Source organism: Rhamphochromis sp. 'chilingali', assembly GCF_963969265.1.
Source record: "Rhamphochromis sp. 'chilingali' genome assembly, chromosome: 1".
Lineage (NCBI taxonomy): Eukaryota > Metazoa > Chordata > Actinopteri > Cichliformes > Cichlidae > Rhamphochromis > Rhamphochromis sp. 'chilingali'.
Genome location: NC_137929.1, coordinates 14,924,441 through 14,950,549, shown reverse-complemented (window position 1 = coordinate 14,950,549; position 26,109 = coordinate 14,924,441). Strand labels below are relative to the sequence as shown.

The following is a 26,109-nucleotide window of genomic DNA, read 5'->3' as shown; positions in this document are numbered from 1 at the left end:
ATAAAACATTTAGGATAACATAAGAATGTACCGCAGAGTTGAACTCACGGCATATTTATCTTTAATATGTCGTTGGCTAAACAGTATGTCGTTGGCTATGACACAAGCTCAGACATATGTGTGTCTACAGAATAGAACAGAATAACCTGTTATTGTCATTGTACACGTTGATCGAAATCGTGGATTTGCACTCATGATCTAATATTTCGATTAAACGTATTTCAAATTCAGTCTACCAGTAAATTAATAGCTAATTTCCGAAGTACACAAGGTATTGTCCATGGTGCCCTGTGCTAAGGAGTCGTTGTTGTGATGCTGTGGTCTGTTTTTTATGTGCTGCTCGGGAATTCAGTGACACTGCACTGTTGTAGTTGATATAATTTTTTTAAATAGTAGAAGCGAGACGGACAGATCAGCCAATGGTGATAAATGATAAAGGCTTTTTTTGCTGGTGTTGTTGAACGCTGACACGTCCTACTGGAAGCGTAAGCCGTGAACGTCTCACACGCAGACATTTTTTTGCCCCTCCTCCACATTCTGCCTCGTTTCCCTCCGTCTCCGCTCCGCTCCCAGTGCTCGGACATAGGCTGAAGGTGCAGAGCCGAGTCCCGCTTTTGAGGGAAATTCGAGGAAAGTCAGACGTCACAGACACCCTGATAGACCATTACAAGAGGAACCCATCCGAGACGACAGACGTTTCGCCGCTTCTGTGCAGTTGTGTTGTAACTTATATAAAATGGATCCAGTGACTCAGTCCGCCCAGATATCGTCGTCGCAAGGCTTTGCCGATGGACAAAATTCTGCTACCAAAGAATCAAAGCTGTCTGGTAAGAAGTAACCAAAGGATACGGTAGCTAGCTAAATGTAGAGCTTGATGCGTGTTTTATTCGTACCTTACGTTAAGCTGTATGTGTTGGGCTTTTATTTACACGCATGAATATCGGTTAACGTCCAGTTTATAACGCAGTAACGTAATGACTACAGCCATTGTAATGCTGAACGCCCTCACTGTGTCTCCCGCTGCCTGGATGAGGAGCTGATTTCAGCTGTGATGGGAGACACCTGTGGTCGTGGATATTTCCTGACACACGGCTGCCCAGTCACGCTCCGTGCAGCTGTGGCCTGCCTGCTGTCTGGGCTCGTTTTAGGCGAAACAACAAGCTAACACGGTGTTTGAATCCCTCTTTTTATTTGGCCTTACTGACAAACAGGAGCACAGCAAGTAGGCGGCCCTGCAGAATCGGGGATCATATATTTGACAGACGGTAACCAGCCTGCTACTGAACGGCGTAATACTGTTGAAAAGGCCTCGTTTAAAACAAAGGGAACACGTCTGATTAAAGTACGTGTGCGTGGGACGTTTGATGTCAGCTAGATTTAAATGTAAATCCTGCTGTCCGATTAGAGCTACATTCTTATTCATAAGTGCAGAAACATTACATGACGGGTTTTTCTGCTGAACGTTGTCGAAATGTTGCGTTTGCCTGCAGTGCAGAGGCGTTGTCACTGTGCAGTTACCACAGAGAGGCACCTCTTAAAGGCACATCGGCCTTTTCCTGGCACTGCCTGGATTATGGGAGCCAGATGAACATCAGCATACCCGACGAGCTGCGGCACGCTCATTTACTACTTAGTTTATAGCTGTCGTCAGCTCCACTTCCACATGGAGCCCGTTTTCAAACAAAAACTCACAACCTGGATCTACAGTTTCACCATCACGCCCTCTCTATATCCGCGTATGAGGCTGACATGATTTAAACTCCATGGTTGCGCCACCTGAATCCTACAAAGCTGAAGCCGTGAATCATAAGATTGTAGACTTTCAAGAAATGCAGCAGGTGTGGTGATGCCAGCAGCTGGATCCTACAGGGCGTGGCACATTCTTCCTGCTGAAGTAGATAACTGTGGTTTGGCAAGTTTGCAGAAATTTCCATGTAATGCATCACATGATAAATAATTAAGGACAATATATTTAACAATAAATGTTAAAATTCAGTATTCGTATAATCGGATTATTCAACAGTTACAGATGGTGCAAGTAAGTTGAGTTGTCTGTGCTTGTATGAATCCTGGAAAAACATTGTCAAGTTAGTGTGAGGTGTAACTGGTTTGTTTTTTATGAATGAAGCACTGAACTAACTCGCCTGGTGTTTAGACTCTGATCAGCAGCCTGTCTGCAGAGATGCTCCTCTACAAGGAAATAACTTTGTCATCCTTTACAACTTTTTTCAAATGCATGTTGTTAGTGTGTAATATGTGTTTAGGGTTATCACAGTACTATAACTTCTTAATTGATATTCATATCAATAAGTTTGCAACAGTATCAACACTAGCAGAATAAAAAAGCACTAGTACCTACTCGGCCTGACTCGACTCAGTTTTTATGGTTTTCCATTAGCTGGTAGTCCCTTTCCTTTTAGTACCTACTCGGGTTCCAACCAAGCAGAGTCAAGCCAAAAATGTGACAGACTTCTTGCCACTGATTGGCCAGGAAATGACTTCACTAGATGAGTCATTAGAGTGACTCCTGCACAAGAATTTAACCCGACAGCGAGGTTTAACTCTCTCTTGTTTGAGTCTATGGAGAGAAAACAAGACGGAGCAGCAGGTATACCATCAGCTCAACAGTTTGTTGTGTTTGTGTCAGGGATAAGCCACCCACACTGAGGTGGTACTCTAATGGAAGACGACCGAAACTGAGTAGACTCGAGTTGAGCCGAGTAGGTGTTATTGAAAATATAAAGGTTTTAATCTCTTAATTTAAACATATTTGACTGCTCCTTGTGTCTTATCTAATTAAACTACGTGTGTCGTTTGTCATCACTAACAGATTAATTTCTGGGCACTATCCCACGAATCCTGCAGAATCTTTTTTTTAAATATATTTTTATTGCATGTCCAATATGCAAGGTGGTAAGAAGAGGTTAAATTTGTGTGCACAGAACTTAAGACCTTTACCAATACTGGCCTCATTTCCACATTAGTAAATGAGGCCAGTATTTTTAGGCTGTCAGAGGCTGTGCTGTGCTTTTGCTGTCAAATAGAGCTGGTGAGGAAGGCTGCCACTGTTTGTCTAGTTGCTCGTAGACTTTTCTTAGCTTTAATCTCGAAACCTAACAATAACATAATTGTGTCTTTGTCTTAAATTAACACCACGTTGACATTACAGGCAGGCAGAACTGATGTTTGCTGCCTAGTTCCTACATTAATGTTATTTTTTTATTATTGACCTTAGCCACTACCTTAATGTTAACTAGGGATGGGAATCCCAGTAGTCCAATTCCTTCGATCGATCCCGCTTATCTATACTTGCACTCCTGCTACAATCAGCTGATTTCAGGTCGTGTGTCGGAGGAGAATAATAGTGGGGCAGTCTACAGCATGGACATTACTTTTATTTTTATTGCACAAAAGGATGAGAGCGCGACGGTAAAGTGAAGACTGCAAACAACTGCAGTATACTTGTTAACACAACGTTGGCTCTTTGCAAGCACCTGAACTTCAACAGGTAACAAACCGACGAGCAGCCAGGCTGCAGCCTCCGTTTCTACCTGCTCATGTTTCTGCTAAATACTAAGAGGAAGATATGTGTGTCCTCATTAGGATAGGGATTTATGTTGGTGTGTGGGACTGTAGCCTCAAGTTTATGCTGTTAATTGGTAATTATGAGACTGCGCGTTTCAGATCATTTTACAGAGTAACATGAAAGTAACTTAACAAGTAGTGTAACGAATGTCTTTCTCCTGGGAGTAATTAAGTAACGGACCTCATTACATTTAAGAAAAGTGTTCTGTGTAATACGTGCAATCAATTTTTTGAGTAACGACCTCAGCAATGATCACAACAAAGATGGGAAATACCCACAGCATGCAAAAAAGTCCACTCGGCATGTAATTAATTTGCATGAATGTAATGTCTTTGATATGTTGCTTAGAGATGGTGGTGACGTTCAAAGTGGAGCCAATGAGAGTCGATAATGGAATCTGAATTGCTAACTTCTCATCAGTTCCCATCGCTGCGTGGGGGAGTTCGCCCAGCCAAATGTGTTTTAAAACTTGGAGGAGAGATTCGACAGCATCCTTTTGGGGGATCCTGTGGGAGGTGCTACTCGAGTATCTGGCCTGTTGCTATGAGCCATTCAGTCCCTGTATAACCGCAGCAAGAGCTCGGTCCACCTTGTCAGCAATAAGTCAAAGTCGTTATTGATTCTGTTCATAATTCACAGAATTTGTAAGTGTAGGCAAGTGTCTGAGGCCTCTACTTTAGTGGCGTCAGGATCGCGTGCCTGCTTTTTGCAGATGATGTGGTGCTTTTGGTGTCAAAGATTAGATTTTGAGACGAGTCCATGAACATGACTTATTCCTGAATAATGTTGGAAAATTCTCCCATGATTCTGCTTCAAAACAGCATCAGCACACTGCATCTTTCCCTGTGCTTAAGGCCCAGTTATTACATGCGTTATGCTAGAGTTGTATTGACAAGAGAAAATTATTATTGTAGTTTTTGGGGATTTTTTTCTTTTCAGGATCTCTCTTTTTTTGCTTTTTAGAGAATTGTTGGCAGCATTTTTCCTGGTAATTGTCTCAGGATTTTGAGTCTGTGGATGTCAGCGCGAGCAGATGTCCTGGCCTGCCCAGCTTCTATCTGTTGCTCAGCCCATTACACTTGAGTTCCACAGTGGTGATTGGCTGTAGTCACAAAGGAAGTGGCACACTTTGAAATGGGGACCTCATTTCTCAAACTATGTTGCATCATATTTACAGGACGAGTTGGCTTTGGAATCCATCAGAGTATCGCTGCAGTTTGTGGTGAATTTATGCAGCGCTCATAATCATCAGCTCATAATTTGATGGTTAAAATCCTCTACTGTGTGCATTCTTCATATTGCATCATGTGCACAAACAAACATTCGTTAGTAGTGAATGTTTAACCCCCATCAGTCTGTTTTCCCTTCTCTGCTTTGCTCTAATGCAGACTGCAGCTACTGCAGTTGACAGTATCCAGGAGTTAGTGATGCGCTACCTACAGCCAGAACCTTCTATATGACTTTGTTTATGATTTCTTGTGAGAACGGTTCACCACTGAGCAGTTAAAAGTGAAGCACACAATCGAAGCTTGAAAGAACAGTGAGTTCTTTCAGCCCCCATCCCCCTCGCTGGCTCTCTTCCTTCTTTGCCAAGCTGACCCTCCTCTCTCCAGTCCCTGCTGAGGGTCACAGAGGCAATCAGATAGCCCTCAGGGGTGGACAGTACAAGATAGCTCGAGCAGGAATTGCAGGCATGGCAGTAGAGCCTCCCTTCACTTCCATTCAGGCCCTAAACTAAGAAGCTAGAGTCCATTTTTTCCCATGCCGGTCTGTGGTATCTGGATGCTTATTGTGATTGCATGGAGCCTCGTCGTATAGGCACTCTGTTCCAGATCCATGATTTCTGCAATAAGACATTGGTTAAAGCTGCACTAATGACTACTTTCTATTTTAAGGAGTCATTTGTGGCTACAGATCCACAGAGAATTATCTCTAACTCTGGAGTTCACCTTAGCTCTGAGCTGTATGTCCTCCTTTAGCTCGTAGTTTGTTTTTCACCTTTTAACTGGATTTCTCAGCTAACGTTTATGCAGGGGGACAAAAACGGTAAACAAGCAGCTGTTTCAGGTAAAAGGCAACACGGTCTCTTGTTCCTGCCATCCTCTTTCATATGTAAAGTGTTGTTCTTGTTGTATTTCCACACTTTTTCAAAGAAAACCCCTCATTTTTACGCATCTCACAATTTGTGACCTGATGTATGTGCAGATTTGTAGGTGTTGATTTGTTGTATGCAAGCAGATATGAATGAAGCTATTGAAAAACATAAACTTGCATCAGTGGTTCATATGGATTTAGCTTGGCTTGGAGTGCCTGCAGCACTTTTAAGGTTGGCGGTTCGATCCCTGGCTGTTCCCAGTCTGCATGCCAAATATCCTCGGGCAACATACTAACCCCAGGCTCCTCTCCTGTCAATGCAACCATTGGTATGAATGTTTGAGTATTAGAAAAGGCACTGAGTGCTCAGGTAGAGTAGAAAAGCACTATGTAAGAACCAGTCCACTTACCATTTAGTTCTTGCAGTCTCGTTAAAGACCAGAGGTGTGGTGTTTTGAAAGGGTAACAGTAATATGAATCTGAGAGAAGGAATGTTGCACCACACCAACCCTAACCTGCCCCACCTGTACCACCTTCAGTTGAGCTGAAACAAAAGCAAACGCCACACCTCATCTTTACACAGCGAAAGTTCCTTTCCCACAATTCAAGTAGTCGTCCAATTTTGATTGATGACAAGGAAGAGTGAAGCATGAGCTCCTATTGGCTTCCACTTTACCGTGAAAGGCAGCGTTCACAGTAGAGGTGGGAATCACCATATATCCCACGATACGATATTATCACGATACTTAACGCACGATACGATATTATTGCAATTTTTAAAAATATTTTGCAATATTCAGATTCTGTACATAAAGGTAAACTTTATCAATATTCATTTTATCTAATATCAAAGTCTCGCACTCAGCCTTTCTCTGATTTCAGTCAGTTTTATTGTTGACAAACTGAACGGTTTATATTACAGTCTAGTCCAACTTAACTGAATGCAACCATCTGGTACAATTATAGCTATTCTGAACTAAGCAATTTATGAAAAATATGCAGCCCCTTCAGCAACTGAAGAATTTGAAAGTAAATTAAAACAAAATATAAATTTACATTAAATAAAAAAGTTTTAAACTTAATTAAAATAAAACATGTCTTAAATTAAAATAAGTAAACTGTCATGTTTATTGCTGCCATAAAAAAGTTAAACACATTTGGACAGTGAAGGAATGTCAGGATTCTTGCTCAGAAAAAGGATCAACGTGCTCTGAAGTCAGAGCACAAAAACCTTTTTTGTAACAAAATATCGATTTCTGCTGTCCCTGTATCGATACATTATTAGCAAACAAAATATCACGATACTACACAGTATCGATTTTTTCCCCCACCCCTAGTTCACAGTGGAAGATATGAAGTTGGGGTTGACTAAGAGCGAGTGGACCACAGCATTTTTACTTTAGGTAGATTCTGTAAGCTGGTTGGTGGCATTTAGTCACATGCAAAGCTTAGTGCAGGCCCGCTTTACATTCTGGTCTTGTTGGAGGTTGTTGCAGATGGAGCGCTGTCCAAGCTAGTCTAGTTTTTACACACTTGATTGGAAATCTTATGTGGAGCTCCCTTTGTGTACCAGGGGTACGAATAATCCAATCGTTCTATCGTACCAATGACTGATAGAATCGTCCAACCACAAAGTAAATGTTGTGGCGTAAATGCAACAAAAACTGAATTCACACCATAAAGACCAGTTTCTGACCGATGGACCATCTACAGTTCAGAAGAATGGCTAACACTCCCACAGCGTTGGTTATGTTACCTTTGTTTGTATCGGTGAAGTAGAAATGGAACGTGTGCTGTTTAGGTTGTAGCCCAAACCAAGCTGCAGTCCAAAGTATGTGGAGATGGGTACTGGACAGAGCTGTGGAGCAATGACTGTGTAAATTAAATGTTTGTGTGTGAAGCTTCTGTCTTTTCGAGTGCTTTTGTCTGCTTGTTGAGTACATTGTCTTGATTTTTTTCCTGCGTAGCAAATATAAGTGCATGTGTTAAAGTTTTTGTAAGTTTGAATGAAACGATGGCCACCTGTAAGCACTGGTTTGTTCTGGTCCTTATGTGAAGTAGTACATGTGTAGAGTTGTTAAGGCTGGATAAGTTAACTTTTCTTTTGAGTGAGGACGGTGGATGGAGATGTTTGTCTTCTTCTACGATGATTATTCTTCTGTCCTCTTTATTTTTTCAGATTCCTTTCTTTCCTCTTCGCCTGTATCTCTCATTCAGTCTCCTCAAGGCAAGTGTATGGTTCTCTTCGATTGCTCGCCTGCTCTCTCTCCCTCTGCCCTGTACTTTCTTGCTGCCCTGCTGCTGTGCAGTTCTGCCTCATGCCTCTTTCTAGTGCCCCTCTCCTGCCAAATAAGAGCCCAGTAAAAACAGCTCGCCTGCAAAGAAACAGCATAGGTGGCTGTGGCCCTAACCTGCTCTTACCCCGCCCCTCCTGCAGACCTCAGTCTGTTTTCAGCATTCCTTTAGGCTGCTGCAGTTATTCTAAGCTGACCAGTCAGCAAAGCTCCCCTTGTTTTCAAGGACTATTGACTGATTGATTGATTTTCTTTTCAGGCTCCTTAGACACACCTATCCATTGCCATAATCTGAGCCGCAACAGCTCTTGTTCACATAGTCATACTGTAGAGTTAAAATAACGTCTCTTGCCACGAGTCACTGGCACTCTCAAAGCCTTCCTTGGGCCATGTGAGAACTCACTGCTGCTTCTTCTTGCCCAGAATTGTACACTAAGAGTGTTGCTCATAAAAGCCTCTGTCTGCAGCTGCTAGCAGTGTGATCCATCTCAGTCTTTGCTGCCTGCTAGCAGGCATTATTTAGGTCAGCATCGCTCACTGTAGGTTCAAGATAATCCCGAGATTGCCACCTTATTTTAGGAAGGCAGAGAAGTTCAAGTTCACATTGTGCATAAAGGACCAGAAATCTAAAAAAGGATGAGGTTGGTGTCTCAGGGGAATGATTCTACCTTCCTGCTGCCCTAGTATCTGAATTCCCCTTCCCAGTTTCAGTCCTAGAAGCTATTGTGTACTGGAGGATGAGTGGCACTGGAGATATCATCGACCGCCCAGTGGCCTGGGTCTGCCATTGCCTGTAGCTCATTCACCCTCCATCCCACTACCTACTTACGGCTCTATAGGCTTTGTGCATGTCTCACATCATTGCTTATGCAAAACAAGTAGGTACATTTTTCCTTAACCCCCCAATTTAGCTTCTTCGCTTTCTGATTCTTTTTGAACTGTTGTTTCTATCACCGCCAGCATTCTTTACTTGTTTGTTAGACAAGCCTAGATAAGGGGTAGCGTGAGTGATAACATGAGCTGCACCAATACAACACACAAGCAGCCGCCCTGAGGTTTGACCGACTATGACCACACCCTGTGGAATCTGCACTCGGACTCACTGGCTTCTCAGCAAAGATACAAACTTCACACTTTTTAGCTGTTTTTGCAGAATTTTAATCAATTTTGGACCCAAATCCAAGTACAAGTTCAGTAAGCATAAACAGGAGTAAAACTCAGTCTTGGGTCTTTTTGCTGTTTTATCAGCTGCCACAAATAACAGCTGAGTCCTGGAAGACTATTTATGTGGCACCTCTGTTGTTGTAAATGGCAACAAGTATTTGAGGGATCAGTGAGAATATAGTTGAATAAGAGCGTGTTAAGTAGATGAAAGACATTTAGAAAACCAGGTTTTTTATATCGTCTCTAATAAGGCAAATGTAATGAAAAATGAGTGAAAATGTAAATAATTTATACTGTAGTGAGCTCATACACAGACTATAATGATGCTAACATAGACCATCAGACTGCCAACCTAAAAGAAACACCTGTGAGTGAAAGCTCAGGTGCACTAGCACAGTGGCAAGGTCCACCAGCAGACAGGTGTGGGGTCACCCACTGGAGCTCACAGATATTCAGACACAGCGCTGCAACCAAATGAAAATATGGAGTCACTCTGGGCCAGTTCATAGTCTCCATGATTTTCCATTCTGTGGCTACACAACAGCTCCACTCAACTCTCCATTAGTGTAACAGCAGATTGCACGAAGCAGAAGGCTACTCATTCCCCATTTGTAAGATGCCACACGATGGCACATGGGGATTATTAATATGCAAATATGGTGACAGTTGTAACTAAACAAGTTCTTAAAGCTACCTTTGAATCGAAGCACGAACGTCCTAACAAGGAACCCGAGCACTAATATGTGTTTTGGGATTTGTTTACAAGTCCAAAGCTTCCGTAACGTTGTTGGAAAGATGGAAAGTGCATTCATGTGGCCTGGTTTGAACAAAGCATTGTATTGTGGTGCAGGGGAGGTGGCAGCTCTACCAAAGACACAGTGGAGCAGTCAGCTGAGTATGGCTGGAAAACTCTTATACAGAGAGCAGGGAGGGAGGGGTGCTGACAGCTCCCCAAAAAGTAGAAGAAAATGTAAGTTTGGAGTAAATTGAAAAGACTGATCAATGTCAAATTTCAAAGTAAAGCCTTGGTCATGAGAATTTGGATGTTGCTGTGCACTGGTTATACTGGGCTGATGTTCATTTCTTAAAATATGTGCCAGGTACTTGTCACCATGGGGACTGAAAATGACTCATCTTTGTAGCCTGGAGGATTGCCGAGGGCACAGGGTTACTGCAGCCGCAGTGAGAGAGCCTTCAACACTCCAAGAGAATAGAAAGTGCTTCAGTGGCCCAATTTACTGCTCAAGGGCAACAGTATTATCTAACTCTTCACATATTTGTATAAGCACGTTACATAATCGTGAGCTAACGACGAGCCAGTGTTAATTATGTAGAAAATAACTCGACAACTAAAAGGCAATTATGACTGTTTTTATCTTCTTGCTTTTTTTAATGAAATTTGTATTAAAAGTTGTAATGAAGGCTTGAATTCATTATAAAAGTCTGTTCTGAACTTTTCCTATAAGTTCACTGTTTAACTTTATTCACCTTTAGTGATGAGTATTAGTAATTGGGCTGCCAGTGTAAAGTGTTTCTGTTGCTGGCCTGCACGTCTTGGATATGAGTCAGACACAGGACGTCTTTCCTGGTTCAGAGTTGGTTCTGTACTCAGAGCCTGGGTTAAGGGATGTAACCAGTGTTTACTGGTAGTGTGTTTTTGTTTGTGTTAGGGCTGTGCGATATGACCAAAATCCCAATATAAGACATTAATCGTCCCGACAACGATATATATCACAAAAAATTTACATTTTCTGTAAATTCGGTGAATCTTGGGCAACTTAACTTGGGTAAAGTGTTTCCAGCTGAGCGTCGTGTGCCTGGAGTCGAGTGTTACACAAGTTGAAATGGCCGCAATTGTCTTTGAGTATTTATACACGACGTGCTGCGAGGAAAAGCCTGTTCTAACGTTTGACTCTAAGGTTTATTTTTTTGCACCTGGCGGCTCTTTTTAGCTTCTCCGTAAACACTCTGCATACTATTTCACGTGATTCGGTTTATTTTGAAAAATCTCAACAGGATCTTCAGCTTTATTGTGAAAGGTTTATGTGGAAAATAAACAAGCGGACGGCAGAGTCACGTGATGGTTTTACCGTCATTATTGCTAACAACAACACGTAAAAACAGGGGCTTGTCCGTCCGCAGTGTGGTTATTTTAAATATAAGAGAAAGCGAGAACTTTAAAAAAATCCTACAGTGACCATCAAAACGATGAAAAAATATTGTCGTAAACAGTTTATTTTGCGACACCACGAAATAAACGATAAATGTTTTCATATCGTCATCCGATATATATCGTTATATCGAACAGCCCTAGTTTGTTTGGGGTTCTTCTTCTTCTATTGACTTGCGCCACCTGTACCTCTGTCAAGCAATTAATATTTAATATTTAGCCCATTGTTTAACAGTGTTCATCCACATAAGAGGTAAAGAAGCTGAACAAATCTGAATTTTAAACCAGCTTTGCCTCATTTAAGTTTTTTTGGTTTTTTTGCCCCAAATTCCTACACAAATATTAATGCTGCCATGTTCCTAGTTTCCTGAGTTTCCATAGTAGGGACAAACAGCTTTGAGTAGTGGTTTGATTGCTTCTTCTTAGTTCCAGTGCTTGACTGTTTGAGGTGAACTCACTTGTTGTTTTTGAAAGAATGCAGTTTTGTTTTGTTTTTTGAAAGGTAAGTGCTATATAGCTTGTTAGCTAGGCGTATTGTTATGCCTGGTTTTGGAAATGGTTGTGTTCATCCCCTGTTACTTTAGCTTTTTAATTCTGCGCTCTAAGTAAAGGTAACGTTAGTCACTGTTGCGTCGTATGGAGTGGCTAGTATTAGCAAAAAAAATTTTATTGTGTGTGTGTGTGTGTGTGTGTGTGTGTGTGTCTGAGAGAAATCAGAGGGGGGTTTCAGTTGTATCAGAGGGGGGTTTCAGTTGTAAATGGTGGGAGAAATCTCTTGTATACCCTTGGACACAACCACAGATTAATTGAGATGAAATCAGGGGTCGAGTTTGGAAATGGCAACAATGAATATCTTTAGCAGATTATATCTCAGTGGAACTGCTACCAAATCAGCGTTTTCAAGGTGCACAAGCAAATGTATATTGTTCAAAAAGAAATTGTGCTAAAGTCTGCAAGTGTGAAACAAGTCACATTTGTTATACACACTGCAGTGAACATGCATCATCACCCTGTCCACACATGATGTACTGGTAACATTTTTATTTTCTTCTGTTGCCTTTTTTGATCATGCTGATAATTCCATTTCCATACTAAGTACTCGTTAAACTTATGAGCAGCATGGAAAAGCTTGGATATCATCCATAGTATCAATATGCCATTCATTTCCATGATGCAGTGCATGAATGCTTAAGCTGTCGCATTAAGGCCTTGCTGAACGATATTAAACTGCACGTGTGTTTAGTGTGTGACGTTTATGACCTCACCTCCTTTTTCCCTCTTGGCTGTCATTCCCCATACACGACATTCCAGACAAAAGAGTGGTTTTGGGATCTGACAAGTCCTGCGAAGGTGTAGCGACATCTCTTCGCTTTCCTTCCAAACCTGGTTCATTTTCCCTTGGTAATTATGGAGGTGAAGCAGGACCACCGGACGCACCGCCGGATTCACCAATAAAGACATCCCCTGTTTCTGAGCGAATAAAGGCCCTGGAGGCTCTCGCTGCCAAGAAGCAGCAATCTGATTTTAGAAGCGATGGAGGTTTCTCTCTTTTCAGGGACCGCCACCATGAGAAGTCTCCTACTGACAGCTCAAAATCCCCTATTGAGAATCGGATGTCTCCAAATGAAAAAATTACACCAACTATTCAGAAAATGGGAGGTTCTTCTGAGCAGGAATCACCAGGATCCCCCTTTGAAGTTCTTGGAGATTTGAGACAAGTAAACGAGTTTGAAGAAACAGAAGAGTGGATGAAGGCTCATTTGCCACCTGTACCAGACTTAACTTCTGTAGATTTAACTGAAGGCACCAACAGTGTTGAATCCAAGGACAAGGGGACTCGGGTTGTTATACCTACTTCCTTTACGAGTGTCCCTGATGCTTTTATGGATTCTCCCGTGGAAGCTCCCTCAGTGAAAGATGACTTTGATAATGCAAAGAAGCAACCAAACGTTGAGGAAGAGTTTGATTTTAACTTTTTGCCAACAGCGTACATGTGGGATCAGCAGGACAAATCGGATGACCAGCCTCCTTCAAATCTTGACTCAGTGATTGCATCACCTCCTGCAGGCTTTGGCACTCCATGTCCAGAGGCAAAGCAGAATGCTTCAGATGAAGAGAAGGCCTCCCTGACCCGCGATCCAGAGCCCCCAGAGCCAAGTGAAGCAGACAGCTCAGGAGAGTCGGATGACACTGTTATTGAAGACGAGGCGGGTGCTCCTGCTTCTGCCCCCCATCCATCTTTTGAGCCACAACTTTCGAAAGATCCCACCGCTACACCTGCATCTTCGAATGTTCCCCCTGCAGAAAAGGAGACTCCTCCACCAAGGTCGGAGAGGAAATTAATGCAGGTTCCAACAATCAATGTTATTGAGACGGATGAACCAAATTACAGTGAGGAGGAGATGGAAATGGAACCTGAAGCGGAAGATGTGGATTATGAAATTGAAAATCCCCCAGCCAGCGAGAGCCCAGAAACCTCACATTCACAACCTGAAGACACTAAAACCGAACTACCCAAAACGCGTCCCCTGGAAACTGAGTTCATGGAAGGCTACTCGCCTCCATCCTCACCTGTGGATTCTGATGCCGAGTACTCGCCCAAACGCAACATCGTTGCAACTTCTCCAGAAATAGACAATCGGGAATCTGCAGCCAAGTCGGAGACCCTACCCAAACCCCCTGCTCCAAGGGACACTGCATCAGGCATCTCCCAAGCACAAGCTGATGAATCACAGATTCCTCCAAGTAAAATGAATGAAGAACCTTCCCAGTTCACACTCACAAATGCAGAAGTGGACTTTCCAGACAATGATGATGAGTGGTCAGACGAAGCTCAGGAGCACACACTGCCCAAATTGTATGAGAAGGGTAATATGCCCACAAAAGAGACTTTCATAGAGACTGTTCCTCTTTCTAAAACCACCTTTATGCAGGATGATATATATGACAGACAATCATTTGATTATGATTATGATGCATCTTCTCCCTTGTACGACATTGACCATAAAGAGCTGAGCAATGCTAAGGAGCGGTTTCTTTCTGATCCTTCCCCAACTGACCCTGATACGCCGAATGCATGCTCTGCACAAACCGATGTTACCGAGGACAGGCGAAGTTTGGGTGATATCGCTTCACTGAAAGATGAAGCTTCCCCAGAGCAAGCTGATCAGCCATCTCTACAAGAATACCCCCCAAATCCTTACTCCTCTTTCCAAAGCGAGGCACAAAGGAGCTTCAGCGAGCAAGAGTCCAATCAGAAAATGAGCAATGACGTTGTTGCAGATGGTGCACAGAATGAGAGCTCCATCTCTGAACGTACAGACAGTTTTGTGGAATTCATGCGGGAATGTCTCAAATCGAGGCAAGATGAAGAATATCCCGACAGCGTGCATCAAGGTGTTCACGGAAAGAGCGAGCTCAACAAAACCAGTTTGCATCCTTCCCAGTTACCGCCAACCGTGGTGCTGGATCTTGAACAAGAACAACTAACTATCAGTGCTCTCAAAGAGCTTTGCAGCAGTCAGGAGGAGGAGGCGGTGAAAACCCATACCAAGGCTTCAGCCCGAGACCAAACTGACCTCAGCGCTGCATCTGTACAGCAGTCTTCCTTAGCATCAGTAACTAATCCTCCATGTTCCCAGCACGTCCGTGCTTATGACAGCAAATATTCCAAAGAGGTAGAAGCTATCGATGAATTGGTGGCTGAGGCCTATCATCTTGCTGAGCATGTCTTGACAGCAATACTAACCCACTTATCAGGTAACATCTCTTTCTTCTGGGCAGCAAGCCTGCTAACCTCACGCACGCTCCTTAGCTGGAGCAACTTATAACTGCCTGTGTAGCAAAAGGATTCCTGTTGTTGTTTATCGTCAGCTTTTTGGCCCTCTCAGCCTTCTTATCTTGGACTGTGCAGTGTGTCATGTCCTGTGACACGTAGCTGAAACTTATCACCAAGAAGCAAAGATTTATATTAAGAGAACATAAATAACTAAAAAAAACAAAAAACAGATCATGCTTAGCTTCTTACTTCTCACTTACAGCGAGGAGAAAAAGAGTAAGCATGATCTAAGTTATTTATGCTTGATTCTGGGTGATAAGTGACAGCTACATGTCACAGGACGTGACACACTGCACAGTCTAAGATAAAAAGGCTGAGATTTGTTTGTTTTTTTTCTTTTTTGTAAGTGAAAAACCTCAAAAGCAATACAGACAGTGTTGGGGGGGTTTAAACTTAGCAAGCCACTGATATCATGTTCAACATAACAGTGGATTTTGCAGCTGAATGAAATTTCTGTCTACATGATTGTGCTTGGAGTGAAAGGAGTAGTTGGTGTTTAGAGCCAAGCCATCCTTTACTTGAGCTGAGTTGGTTGTCAGAGTTCAGTGGCATCTAAGAATTACTGAGAAGTGTAATCAAGTCAGTTTTATTTATACAGCAGCAAATCACAGCAGCAGTCGTCTGAAGGTGCTTTATATCGTAAGGTAGACCCTACAATAATACATACAGAGAAAAACCCAACAATCATATCAACAATCAACGCTGCTAAAAACTGCCTCCACTTAAAATGGCTAGCTGCATATCTGATTGTTAGCACAGAGTGTCCAGGCACTCGTTAACACTCGACACTCATCAATCCATACTGAGTACAAGCATGTTCGTCTGTTATCTTCTTTTTGTCCTAACAAACTTTGAAGGGGAAAAAATCATTTTTTTATATTTTTACGTTTTTAGCTGGATTTTTTGTTTTTGGGGGGGTTGTGTTGTCGTTGTCGTTCCAAACCACTTACAGGCTCGAGCTCTGTTGTAGAATTCAGTTTGTTTACAGAGTCACTGGAGTTTGAGCTACTTAAAATAAGCTTTGGCCTGATTCTGACAGACAGTCTGTACTGTTCATGAGGTGGTCACCAGATGGGAAGATATTATATGTGCGCACACACACACACACACACACACTGCTGTGTCTGTGCTGGTGTTCTTGAAATTAGAAACCCAGTAGAGTGTGCAGCCACACACGTAAAGAAACTTTAGTGTGACTTTAAAGCTGCTATGAGCCTCGCTCTCTGCTCTCAGTGGACATTTTTGTAAATGTTTGCTAACTGTATTATTAATGAGCTTTGAAATGAAGCTGTTTTTCCGCCCCCTCCCCCCACGAGCTTGTGCTATTTTAGTGCTGCTCTGCGAGGTTATTAAGTGGGATATTCTTGGCTGGGTTTGTGTCAGTGTGTGTATCTGATGTCATGCTGATGGGAATTTTGGAAACCAATTCGCAGACCTTTATTTTTTCTCTTTTAAATATTTATTATTGCTCATTAATAAGGCAAGAGTATTTCTTATCAGATTACGTCAATCAATGGAATAATTAATAGATTAATCCATCACTAAAATAATCGATAGCTGCTGCCCTGATCCTCATGCAAACCCAAAATATCTTCTGTACATGGATATAGATCCTTTTTAACGTGCCTAACACTAATGTACATAAAAAAGATGAGCATAAACCGTTTAGTTACAAGCTGATTACCGAATTTCCCAGAGGAACCCACCCGAGGGATTAATAAAGTTTTATCTTATCTTAGATGGAAATGAACCCATTTCACTTTGTTTCCTCTTTAAATGGATTCATCTGTTCCAGCAAACTTTCCAACGAAATTTGAAGCTTGTGTCTGAATGTTGCTGAGAAGTAGAGCAAAGGTGTTCCTCGCTTTTTTTCTTACTCAACTTATTTAGAATGAAAATTAAGTGTTAAATGCCAAAAGCAACGTGTGTGTTTGAACTCATGTGGATGTTATTAAAGATGCATTTGAGGCAGAGTTGCTTAAATCAGTAAGAGTAATATAATCGCTGACGCCCAGCATCCTCATTGTCCTGACGTGCTGTTTAGTCTTACTGAAGGTGAAGGCACTCCATGAATTATACAGTGTCTTTGTTATGATGGGACGCCTTGTGTGAGCGTTGGTTTACTGCGTTCGACACTCTGAGCAGTTGTTCACAATTGTGCTGGTGTGTTCTGTCGTGCACGACAATAAAGTTGTGTCGATGGGCGATGAGACTGGTGATTGTTTGTTAGCTGAGGCAGGTTTATATGCTCATGTTCCCATTGAAGTATTGAATGAATATCACAAGATTCATATTGAATCTATAGTGTCATGTCACACCTCTGCATATACCAAAAACAACCTAACTGCAACATAGACGAGTGGGCAGTTCAGGGGCTAATGGAAGATAATCTGACTGCATTTGAAGAAACTTATCTATTTATATATATCTACGTGTCTTTTTTTGCCCGTTGTATCTCTTTGTTGGTGCAACAAACTCCTGTGAGTGAGGGCAGGGGTGAAGAGACGGGGGATTTCTCTGCGAGAAGAGAAGTTGGTCTACATGTTGTGGATTCAGGCAGTTCCCAGTAACAATGTCACCAGTAGCTGGGAAAAAATGGTTCAGAATTAAACTGGTCCCAGAGATTAGGGCTCTGCGATATGACCAAAATCTCATATCCTGATAGAAGACATTTATCGTCATGACAACGATATATATCACAAACATTTACATTTTCTGTAAATCCTGTGAATCTCTTATTTTGAAAAATCTCAACAGGATCTTCAGCTCTATTGTGAAAGGTTTATGTGGAAAATAAACAGGCGCTTGTCTGTCCTGATATCTTAAGTATAAGAGAAAGAACTTTAAGAAATTAAAGTACACTACAGTGACCATCAGAACCATGAAAAATATTGCAGTAAACAGTTTATTTTGCGACACCATGAAACAAATGATAGCGTAAAATGAAACGATAGAAGTTTTCATATCCATATATCGTTATATCGAACAGCCTCACCAGGGATGCAGAGATGCTGCTTTGCTCGGCGAGCCAAAGGAGGACACTCCCTGCATGGTCGCTCCTCCAGATCAATGAAACAGCCTTAACTCGGTTGCAACTGTTGACTTCTTCCTTTGCCTGCTGAGTTGGCGTTTCCTGTGATGCTGTGATGTTGTGGTGAGAAGGCTGGCCCAAGGAGAACCATTAATGCAGTCATTTGACCTCTTAATTGGAGATGCATCATGCATTTCATCGGGACCAAGGGACAGGCAGTTTCCTCAGCTCTGTCACCATCAGTCTCTTGCTGTTGAAAGATGAAAAATCCTATTTAAGAATGCATTTATTTACAAAATAATATCAAACTCAAACCAGAGAAGTTGACATATTTCTGTTGCTACTGGAAGGAAATGTTCGGCATTCATATTCAAATGCTGTAGTGCAAAGCAGCTGGCTGCCTGCAGTGGCTTCAGAGCTTTTGTTGTATGTTCTCCATCAGCCTCTGTAAGAGTATAGAGATCACGTCTCCTCACTTCAGGTGAGAGCAGAGCTGCAGAGATCGCTGCTTGTTGCTCCAACAAGCGTCCCAGCATCTCCAGCGTGCTGCTCCATCCCCACTCCAGTCTATTGTCCATATAATGTGAGGTGATGGCTGCAGCTCTGCATGTCAGCTGCCACAGGTTATAGCGACTCGGCTTCAGATAGGTGCATCTACTAAAAGTCTGACATCTTTGGGTCTCATTGTCCTCGACTTGAACGTCAGAGGTCAAGCTTTCTGAAAATCTCATGAACTCAAGAGCGGTGACGTAGGATGTTGAACGTGATACCCTGGGCGAGTCTGCTAGTTGGCTGAGGGTAACGCCGCTGTTGCAAGTGTCTAGTTGGTGTCCTGTTTAAAACAAAACGATGTGTAGCTGCTTTTCACTGCTTGTGTGAGCGAGTGAGAGAGGCCTATATAACAGTTGCTCCAATTAAAGCTGCTGGAGCACTGAGGCTTGAACTGTCCCCGTGGCATAAGCCCATGTGGTTTCTGCACCGCAGAAGGCTTTTTTAACTGCCCCCTTTTTTCCCAATACACTGTAAGGAAGTCAGTTTCCAGTGTGCCAACCCATCCCGCCGTTATGTAACTGCGTCTGTTACGTCTGCACGTGCATACAAACATGAAACGTGTGTCCGAAGTTATTCAGTTACTGTGGGCTGCAGATGCCCGAGGAGACTGATGGTGAACACTCAGGTTTTATCTGATCCCACTCACAGAATGTGTTCTTGAAGGAAAATGGCTTCATTTCCCCTGAAATCAGCCAGTCACAGCTGATGTGCTGCGAGTGCCTGAAAACGACCGTCTCTTTGTAGATAACTGACTCGTCTACAAAGAGAACCAGAGCAGCTCTGACTTCATGCCTGAATCATCTGACCTGTGTTTACCAGACCACCCTCCTGTTGTCTCTCTGTGGCAGCTGGCATGTTTTTATGTTTATGACCTGTAACAGAGGCCGTGTTACCTTTGGTCCCTGAAACAACACTCCTACTGCTATAAATGGACCAATACAATACAGTTGTGAAAACTGCAGCGGTCGGGCGGTGTTGACGCCCACGTTTGTGAATGCGATAACTCGAAAATGAGGCCGCGTGGGAGTTTCAAATTGATCCTATGGCTCCCGTATCAGTACTTTTATTTGTTATTACGCCTTCAGCAAAAATCAGTTTTACAGTGTGAAACAGTTTCAGGCTCAAACCTCTGCAGATTTTTTGGTATCAGACTCATTTTTATAAACTCCAGCAAAAATGAAAATGGATCTTATTGAGCACAATTTGCAAAAAAACAGCTTATGCATGAAAATCAACCATTTCCAACAGTGCAGCTTAAGATCCAAGTGTCCCAGGAACGACTTCCAGTAGCACCAGTAGCACCAGTGAAAGGCCCTGCAGGAGGGAAAAACGGTTTTTGCAGATAATGGCGGACATGCGATAGCTCCTGCTGACGATGCGATGGCGTTTATTCCAACATGGAAGCGCTATGAATAGCTGACAGATCAGCAAACGTGTTTCTGGATTATGTTTTTGTTGTTTGTTTTTTTTACACAAGTTTTGCAAAGGCATTAGTGGAAGGAAGCCACCACCTGGTTGAATTCAGGAAATGTAAGTGTAACTCGTCCGTTTTCTCATGCAAAGAACAAAAATATTGCTCTCGCTTATTTGGTTGCAAATCTACCGGGATTTAAAAATAGATATGTGAATGGGACTGCGGAGACGCCTGTAGGCTTAGAAGGGTTAAAGGTGGATTAAAGCTGCAGGAGTTTGCAGGAGTTTAGGGCTGGAGTCAAATGTATGTTTGGAAATGTTCACATTAGTCCCGTCTTCTCTCTGCAGCTAAGGATCTGATTCACTGGCGAGACCCCAAGAAGTCGGGCGTGGCGTTCGGCCTGTCCTTGCTGATGCTGCTGTCGCTCGCAGCCTTCAGCATCATCAGCGTGGTCTCCTACCTGCTGCTGGCTCTGCTCTGCGTCACCATCACCTTCCGCATCTACAAGTCTGTGGTCCAGGCTGTGCAGAAGTCCAATGAGGGGCACCCGTTCAAGTAAGACGGCCGCAGATGGGAGATTTCTCTGCTTGTCACAGTTAACTGCTGCCACCATGACCCAGTCAGGCAGGGTTGGTGTGCTGGACAGCAAAAACGTTGTTTTATCTGTTTTACTGAATAAAGTTGAACCTTGAAGACATAAATCACAGTTTAAAAGAAGTGATACATTTCAATATATGATGATGTAATACTGCCCTACCTAACCCAGTCCTATCAAAGGGGATTATTGTGATGATCTGCTGTCATGTGGAATCTGATTCCCACCTTTATCTTGGATAGAAAGTCGGTGAAGCTGTAGGTGCGGGCTGCTGAAAATGTTTCGTTTGGTGAAATCAAATCAATTGTGCTGATTTATATTTTGTTCATGTTAGAAGTCGGTCGTTCTCCTCCACACCTTTCTGAGGAATTTCGTCCTTACGTTCCTCGCAGGTCCTTGGATCAGCCGACCAGCTGCTTTTGGTTGTCCCACAAACTAGCCTGAAACTTAGAACAAGCTTTTTCAGTTGTGGCTCCCAAACTCTGGAATATGTTGCATTTAAATATTAGAAAGGCGTGTTTTTGTTTTTTTTATTTGTCTTTGTTTTATTTTATGTGAGTGTTTTAGTGCGACTGGTTTTATCCTTTGTGCTCAGCCTCTTTTCCTCCGTCCCTCCACAGAGCACTGATAGATAAGGATGTCAGCATCGCTCCAGAGTCTTTCCGCAAACACGTGGATGCAAGTCTGACCTACATCAACCGAGCTCTGAAGCAGATGAGCCACCTTTTCTTGGTTGAAGACCTTGTGGACTCCCTAAAGGTGAGCAGCTCTGAGCTTGTGTCAGTCGGTGGCGGTTTCCTCTTCCTGTCGCGCAGCACCAGCCCCGATCTCTCCCTGCTCGCCTGCTGCAGCCTTTGCTTTGTTGGTGCAATGTTAACTTCAAACCAGGTCACGGTTGGATCGCATCTCCATCCTCAGAATAACCCCAGGATTTATGACCGTGTTATGACTGTGTCCCACATCAGTACTCCTTATCCAGCTGCAGGGAAGCGCAGACAGATCTGCCTCTAGATCCATCCGGTCCTCTGATTTCCTGACTGGGAATTCCTAAAAATGATTTACTAACGGCTGTGATTTGATTGTTTTATTGATCAGAGCTCGGTCACCAGATGAACCTGAATTATGTGTGGGGCAGATCGTATTTTAAATCTGCACAAAGGCACGTTGATTAGTTTGGAGAAGACTCTGACTTGGAGGTAACGTGGTGGCGATTCTGAACTCCAGGATGAGACGTGAGACGTCTTCAAGAAGCTCAAAGAAGTCCAGTCGCCTTTTTTCCGAGCTCTTTAAATGTTGGAAATTCAATATCAAGCTAGAATGCCTCCACAGAGAGCAGCTGTCAGAGTAAGAGTGCTTGTTTGGACTTGGGCTGCGTATCGTCACTGATTTCTAGAATCGATTTCGATTTGAATCTGGGACATTTTGCCACTATCAGTACATATTGTGTCTGACGGGTCGGCTCTTTGTGTTTACGTCAGAGTCCGTGTACCTGCTCTCATTTCCTGTTTCAGCTGTTTGGTGGTTGTTGAAATTTCGTGAGCTTTACCTGAGATTCTGGCATTTGGGGCAAAATAAATGTAAATTAAAAAATCGATTCAGGATTTCAATGAATCGATATCACGTGATTCAAGCTAAAATCGATTTTAATCAAAACCCATCCCCTTTAGGGAGGAAACAGCATCTGCTCGTTTGTGTCAGGACTGCACAATTAATCAGCTTTTAATCTCGGCCATGACTTTGGTTTTTCCACTGTTAAATAAACACAATTAAACAGTTTGAAAACGAACACTCAGCCAGGAGAACGCAAATCAAGCGCTCCCTACACGACTAAGGATTTAAGGAGGATGAGTGGCGTCACACTGAGCAGATGTCATTCGTGTGTAAGCGCTGCTTGTTGTTGATCTTGAGCTCTCTGAGTTGCTCTTTGTTTTTCTCGCAGCTGGCTGTGGTCATGTGGCTGCTGACCTACGTAGGCGCCGTCTTTAATGGAATCACCATCCTCATCCTGGGTAAGCTTTGAACCGCTCACTGTTCATGCACGCCGTGCTGCGTTCTCATGTCGGTCAGGTGGTTGTGTTGCTCTGGGGTCAAAGAGCGACTCCAAGCTTTGCACTTGCTCTGCAGGATCTGCTGTCGGCTAACGTGTTTCTCTCTGTTCTCCAGCCGACGTCCTGCTCTTCACGGTGCCTCCCGTCTACGAGAAGAACAAGGTGAGTCTCAGGCTTCCTGATCAGCTCAGCGGTGTAAACATGGCCGTCAGCAGTGAGTGCAGTCTCATCACACACTGAAGGCTTTGAGGCCCTGACAACATGAAGTCATTGGCTCACTGAGGGGATTGTAGTCACGGACTGCCAGGAATGGCAGGCACCATCATCTGTACTGGTCCCAGTTTATGGCTCACAATAGTTTAAAATTAACCAGTGTGGTTGCTGTCAGTGACACGGTCCCTGAATGTCTTTGTCATCCACTGTTCTTTCCTGAAATGACTGTTATGTGTAAAAGGAGAGCCCATTAGGGTCGGGCGATAGGTAACAATTTTCCAACCGACACTCGTCAGTCCAACAGGTGACATATCCACGCATGCGCAGACTTTGTGATGGGCGGAGCCATGTAATCGTGCATGGACTGATTTGGGCGTTTACAACACAGAAAAAGTCCAAACACGGACGAACTAATTTCCCGAAACATTCGGGCTGTCAGCGTTAACGATTAACCCGATTAAAATGTTCACGCGTTCGGCACATCTGGAGCGCAGAACGAACAAACTTTGGACAAACTGCCGAAATTTCAGGGATTTAGACTCAGTCTGCGCTCCAGATGGTTAATCTTTAATCGCGTTAGTCGTGATGACGGCGCGTTAACGCTGACGGCACTAAAAGAAATAAAAAGTCACCAATTTGGGATTTCTTTGGCTTTAAACCAGATCATAGAGGTAAACCTGAGCATGCTAGGCTACCAGCAGCTTCTGCAGCTCCATCGACGAGCATTTGGGCGCACTCTGAGGAGGGGCATGTGCTCGCAGATGAGAGATTTTTTTTATTTTTTCTGCTGACTGCTTCTATTAGCTCCATTATTAGCAAACTTACTCATGAGCAAATAAGGAAATAAATAAATCACCCTTGTAAAAACGATCGGCGATGGGCTCAGCCTGTCGGCGATAGTCGATACATTCGTCCAGTCGCCCGACCCCAGACTCCATCCATTCTCTATCCGTTTTTTGAGGGTTGCAGGGGGGCTGGAGCCTGTCCCACGAGACGCAGGGCTAACACACAGAGACAGACCCATTTAGATTGACCAGTTACCCCACTAACAGGAGACTGACTGCACTTTACACTGGGTGACTGCAGCAGGTTATTTGATGCAATGAATTTGATTCCGTTTTGTTTTTAGTAAAGAGTTTTTGAAAACGTGGACGACGACTGCACACAGAGAAGCTCGATGCGCTCCAAAGGGTTTTCCTTACTTTGTCTTCCTCTGAGGTGGTAACATCTGCTCTCATTTGTTGTTCCAGACTCAGATTGATCAGTATATCGACCTGGCACGTACTCAAGTCAACACTACTATTGCCAAGTAAGTGTTGCAGAAACGTGTCTTTCGTCTTCGTTCAGTGTCCAGGTTGTTGGATTTCACTCCTGTGGTGCTTTCTCTCCCGCAGGCTACAAGAGAAACTCCCAGGAGCTGTGAAGCGCAGCAAAACTGAATGATCCCCCAGCCCCAAACCAAGCACCACGTCCCCATCATCTTCATGTCCATCACCATATCTTCCCTCCCTTATCCGACTCCCCGGTCTAACTCCTCCTCCCCACACCGTCCACCATCAGCACCCTACTACACTGAAACTTCCTAGATAGAAAATCTCTGAGCTACTCAATAATCAACTACTGTGCAGCTTAACTTGCAAGCATTAGAGGAGAACTGTGCCTGTGCAGACAGGAAGCACATAGCAAGCGAGGAAGTGGCGTAACGGCACGACGTACCCCGCCTGGCTGTGGACGTGCCGCGGGGGGACGGAGACGGGATCGAGTGAACTAGACTGAATCTATGACCTGGTTTTGTCTCGTGCAGCGAGCAGAGGGTGTACGATGGCAGCTGATGTCACAAAATAGCAAATGTCTGTACTTGAGCCGCATGTTTGCCTGAAGGTAGATGGCAACGTTGTCTCCAAGTAAAAAGTCGGCATCCTTTTGGGTGGTAACAAGTTTCCATTCACCGTACAGACACTTGTCTATGTAAGTAGTTTCTGAAATGCACTGAACTTTATTTTTTCATGAGCAGGTTGAAATAAAAAGGATGGGAACTCTGAGCCAGCTGTGATAATTTGGTCTAGTTCACCTTCTGATCAGATGTAGGTTTCTGTGTTCGAGCACGTTAGCCTCGCGTTCTAAAGGAAAGTCCCGTACTCCAGAGTGTTGAGTTCTCACGTTCACTTGTAAATTTTGATTCTTCTTCTCACTTATTACTGCTATTGGTATTAATTATACATTAGCTGCTTGATCTCCCTACTAGCTTGACAGTAGCAATGTAAGAGTTATGTTAAGTGTTTTTGAGCTTCATAAGTTTAACGTGGAGGTCTGTCAGAAGCCTCCCGAGACATGAATCCCTGATTATGAACTAGGTTAAGCAGCACACACTCGGAGCTGTGCCACAACCCTTAACTCTAACGTCCCGGCTAACTTTGCAGACGATTGTTTTGTTGAGTTTCAAAATGACAAAGTGTCAAATGTTTGAATCTTCCAGCATTGTCATGTGTTTTAGTTTGTAACTCGACTTTATTAAATGTCTATTAAACAGAGTTGCTTTAGCTTTGGTGCATTTTAAAAAGGTCTTATTAATATTGTTTGGGAAATCTCACTTGTGCGATGCATCGGCTGCGAGTTTAGAGCATAGGTGTGGGTTTGTACAAACAGGCGAGTGCGTTTTGAATGTAGTGTTGCTGGAGGAGATGGGGCGGGTTACTACAGAGCTCTGTGTGTCATCTTGTTTTTCTTTGACTGCCGTGAAGCGCAGGTGTAAGCTGGAGTCTTTCTATAGGCTGTATCATATTCTTGATCCTGACTTTGGTTTAATATGAATACTCGTGATTGTTGTTATGGTGTTTTTGATCTCCTGTGTCGGCACTACTGCTTAATCTCCGTATTAATTTAAGGGATGAATATGTGGATGGAAATGAGACATAGTGTGTGTTAGTGTTGCTTCGTCGTGCAAGTCTGCTCATCTCCTGAACGTACCCAACGGCCGGCGGCGAGAGGCCGCCCCTGCCTCGTGTGCTCACCGCTCCCCATGCATGTCCTCTGTGTGTTGACTCCTTCTGCATGTGCCGGTGTCTTGTTCGCACTGTGGGCGAGCGAGACATCCACAGGTGTAACTCCCT

At 43.4% G+C, this 26,109-nt stretch overlaps 1 protein-coding gene across 1 annotated transcript; it reads left to right on the top strand.

Annotated features, from left to right (window-relative positions):
• The first annotated feature begins 555 nt into the window (after nt 1–555).
• Nucleotides 556–24,571, top strand: rtn3 (reticulon 3). Its single transcript, XM_080878582.1, has 7 exons — nt 556–827; nt 20,491–20,698; nt 21,359–21,497; nt 22,678–22,747; nt 22,902–22,948; nt 24,250–24,308; nt 24,394–24,571. The coding sequence occupies exons 1-7, from the start codon at nt 737–739 to the stop codon at nt 24,440–24,442; spliced, it is 663 nt and encodes a 220-aa protein (XP_080734708.1). The 5' UTR covers nt 556–736; the 3' UTR covers nt 24,443–24,571.
• Nucleotides 24,572–26,109: the final 1,538 nt, after the last annotated feature.

What these genes read in the sequence shown, in the direction of transcription:
- rtn3 (XM_080878582.1), top strand. Translation starts at nt 737, where the DNA reads ATGGATCCAGTGACTCAGTCCGCCCAGATATCGTCGTCGCAAGGCTTT. An exon ending in CAAAGAATCAAAGCTGTCTG is followed by an intron (nt 828 to 20,490) that starts GTAAGAAGTAAC and finishes TTCTCTCTGCAG; the next exon opens with CTAAGGATCTGATTCACTGG. An exon ending in CCGTCTACGAGAAGAACAAG is followed by an intron (nt 22,949 to 24,249) that starts GTGAGTCTCAGG and finishes TTGTTGTTCCAG; the next exon opens with ACTCAGATTGATCAGTATAT.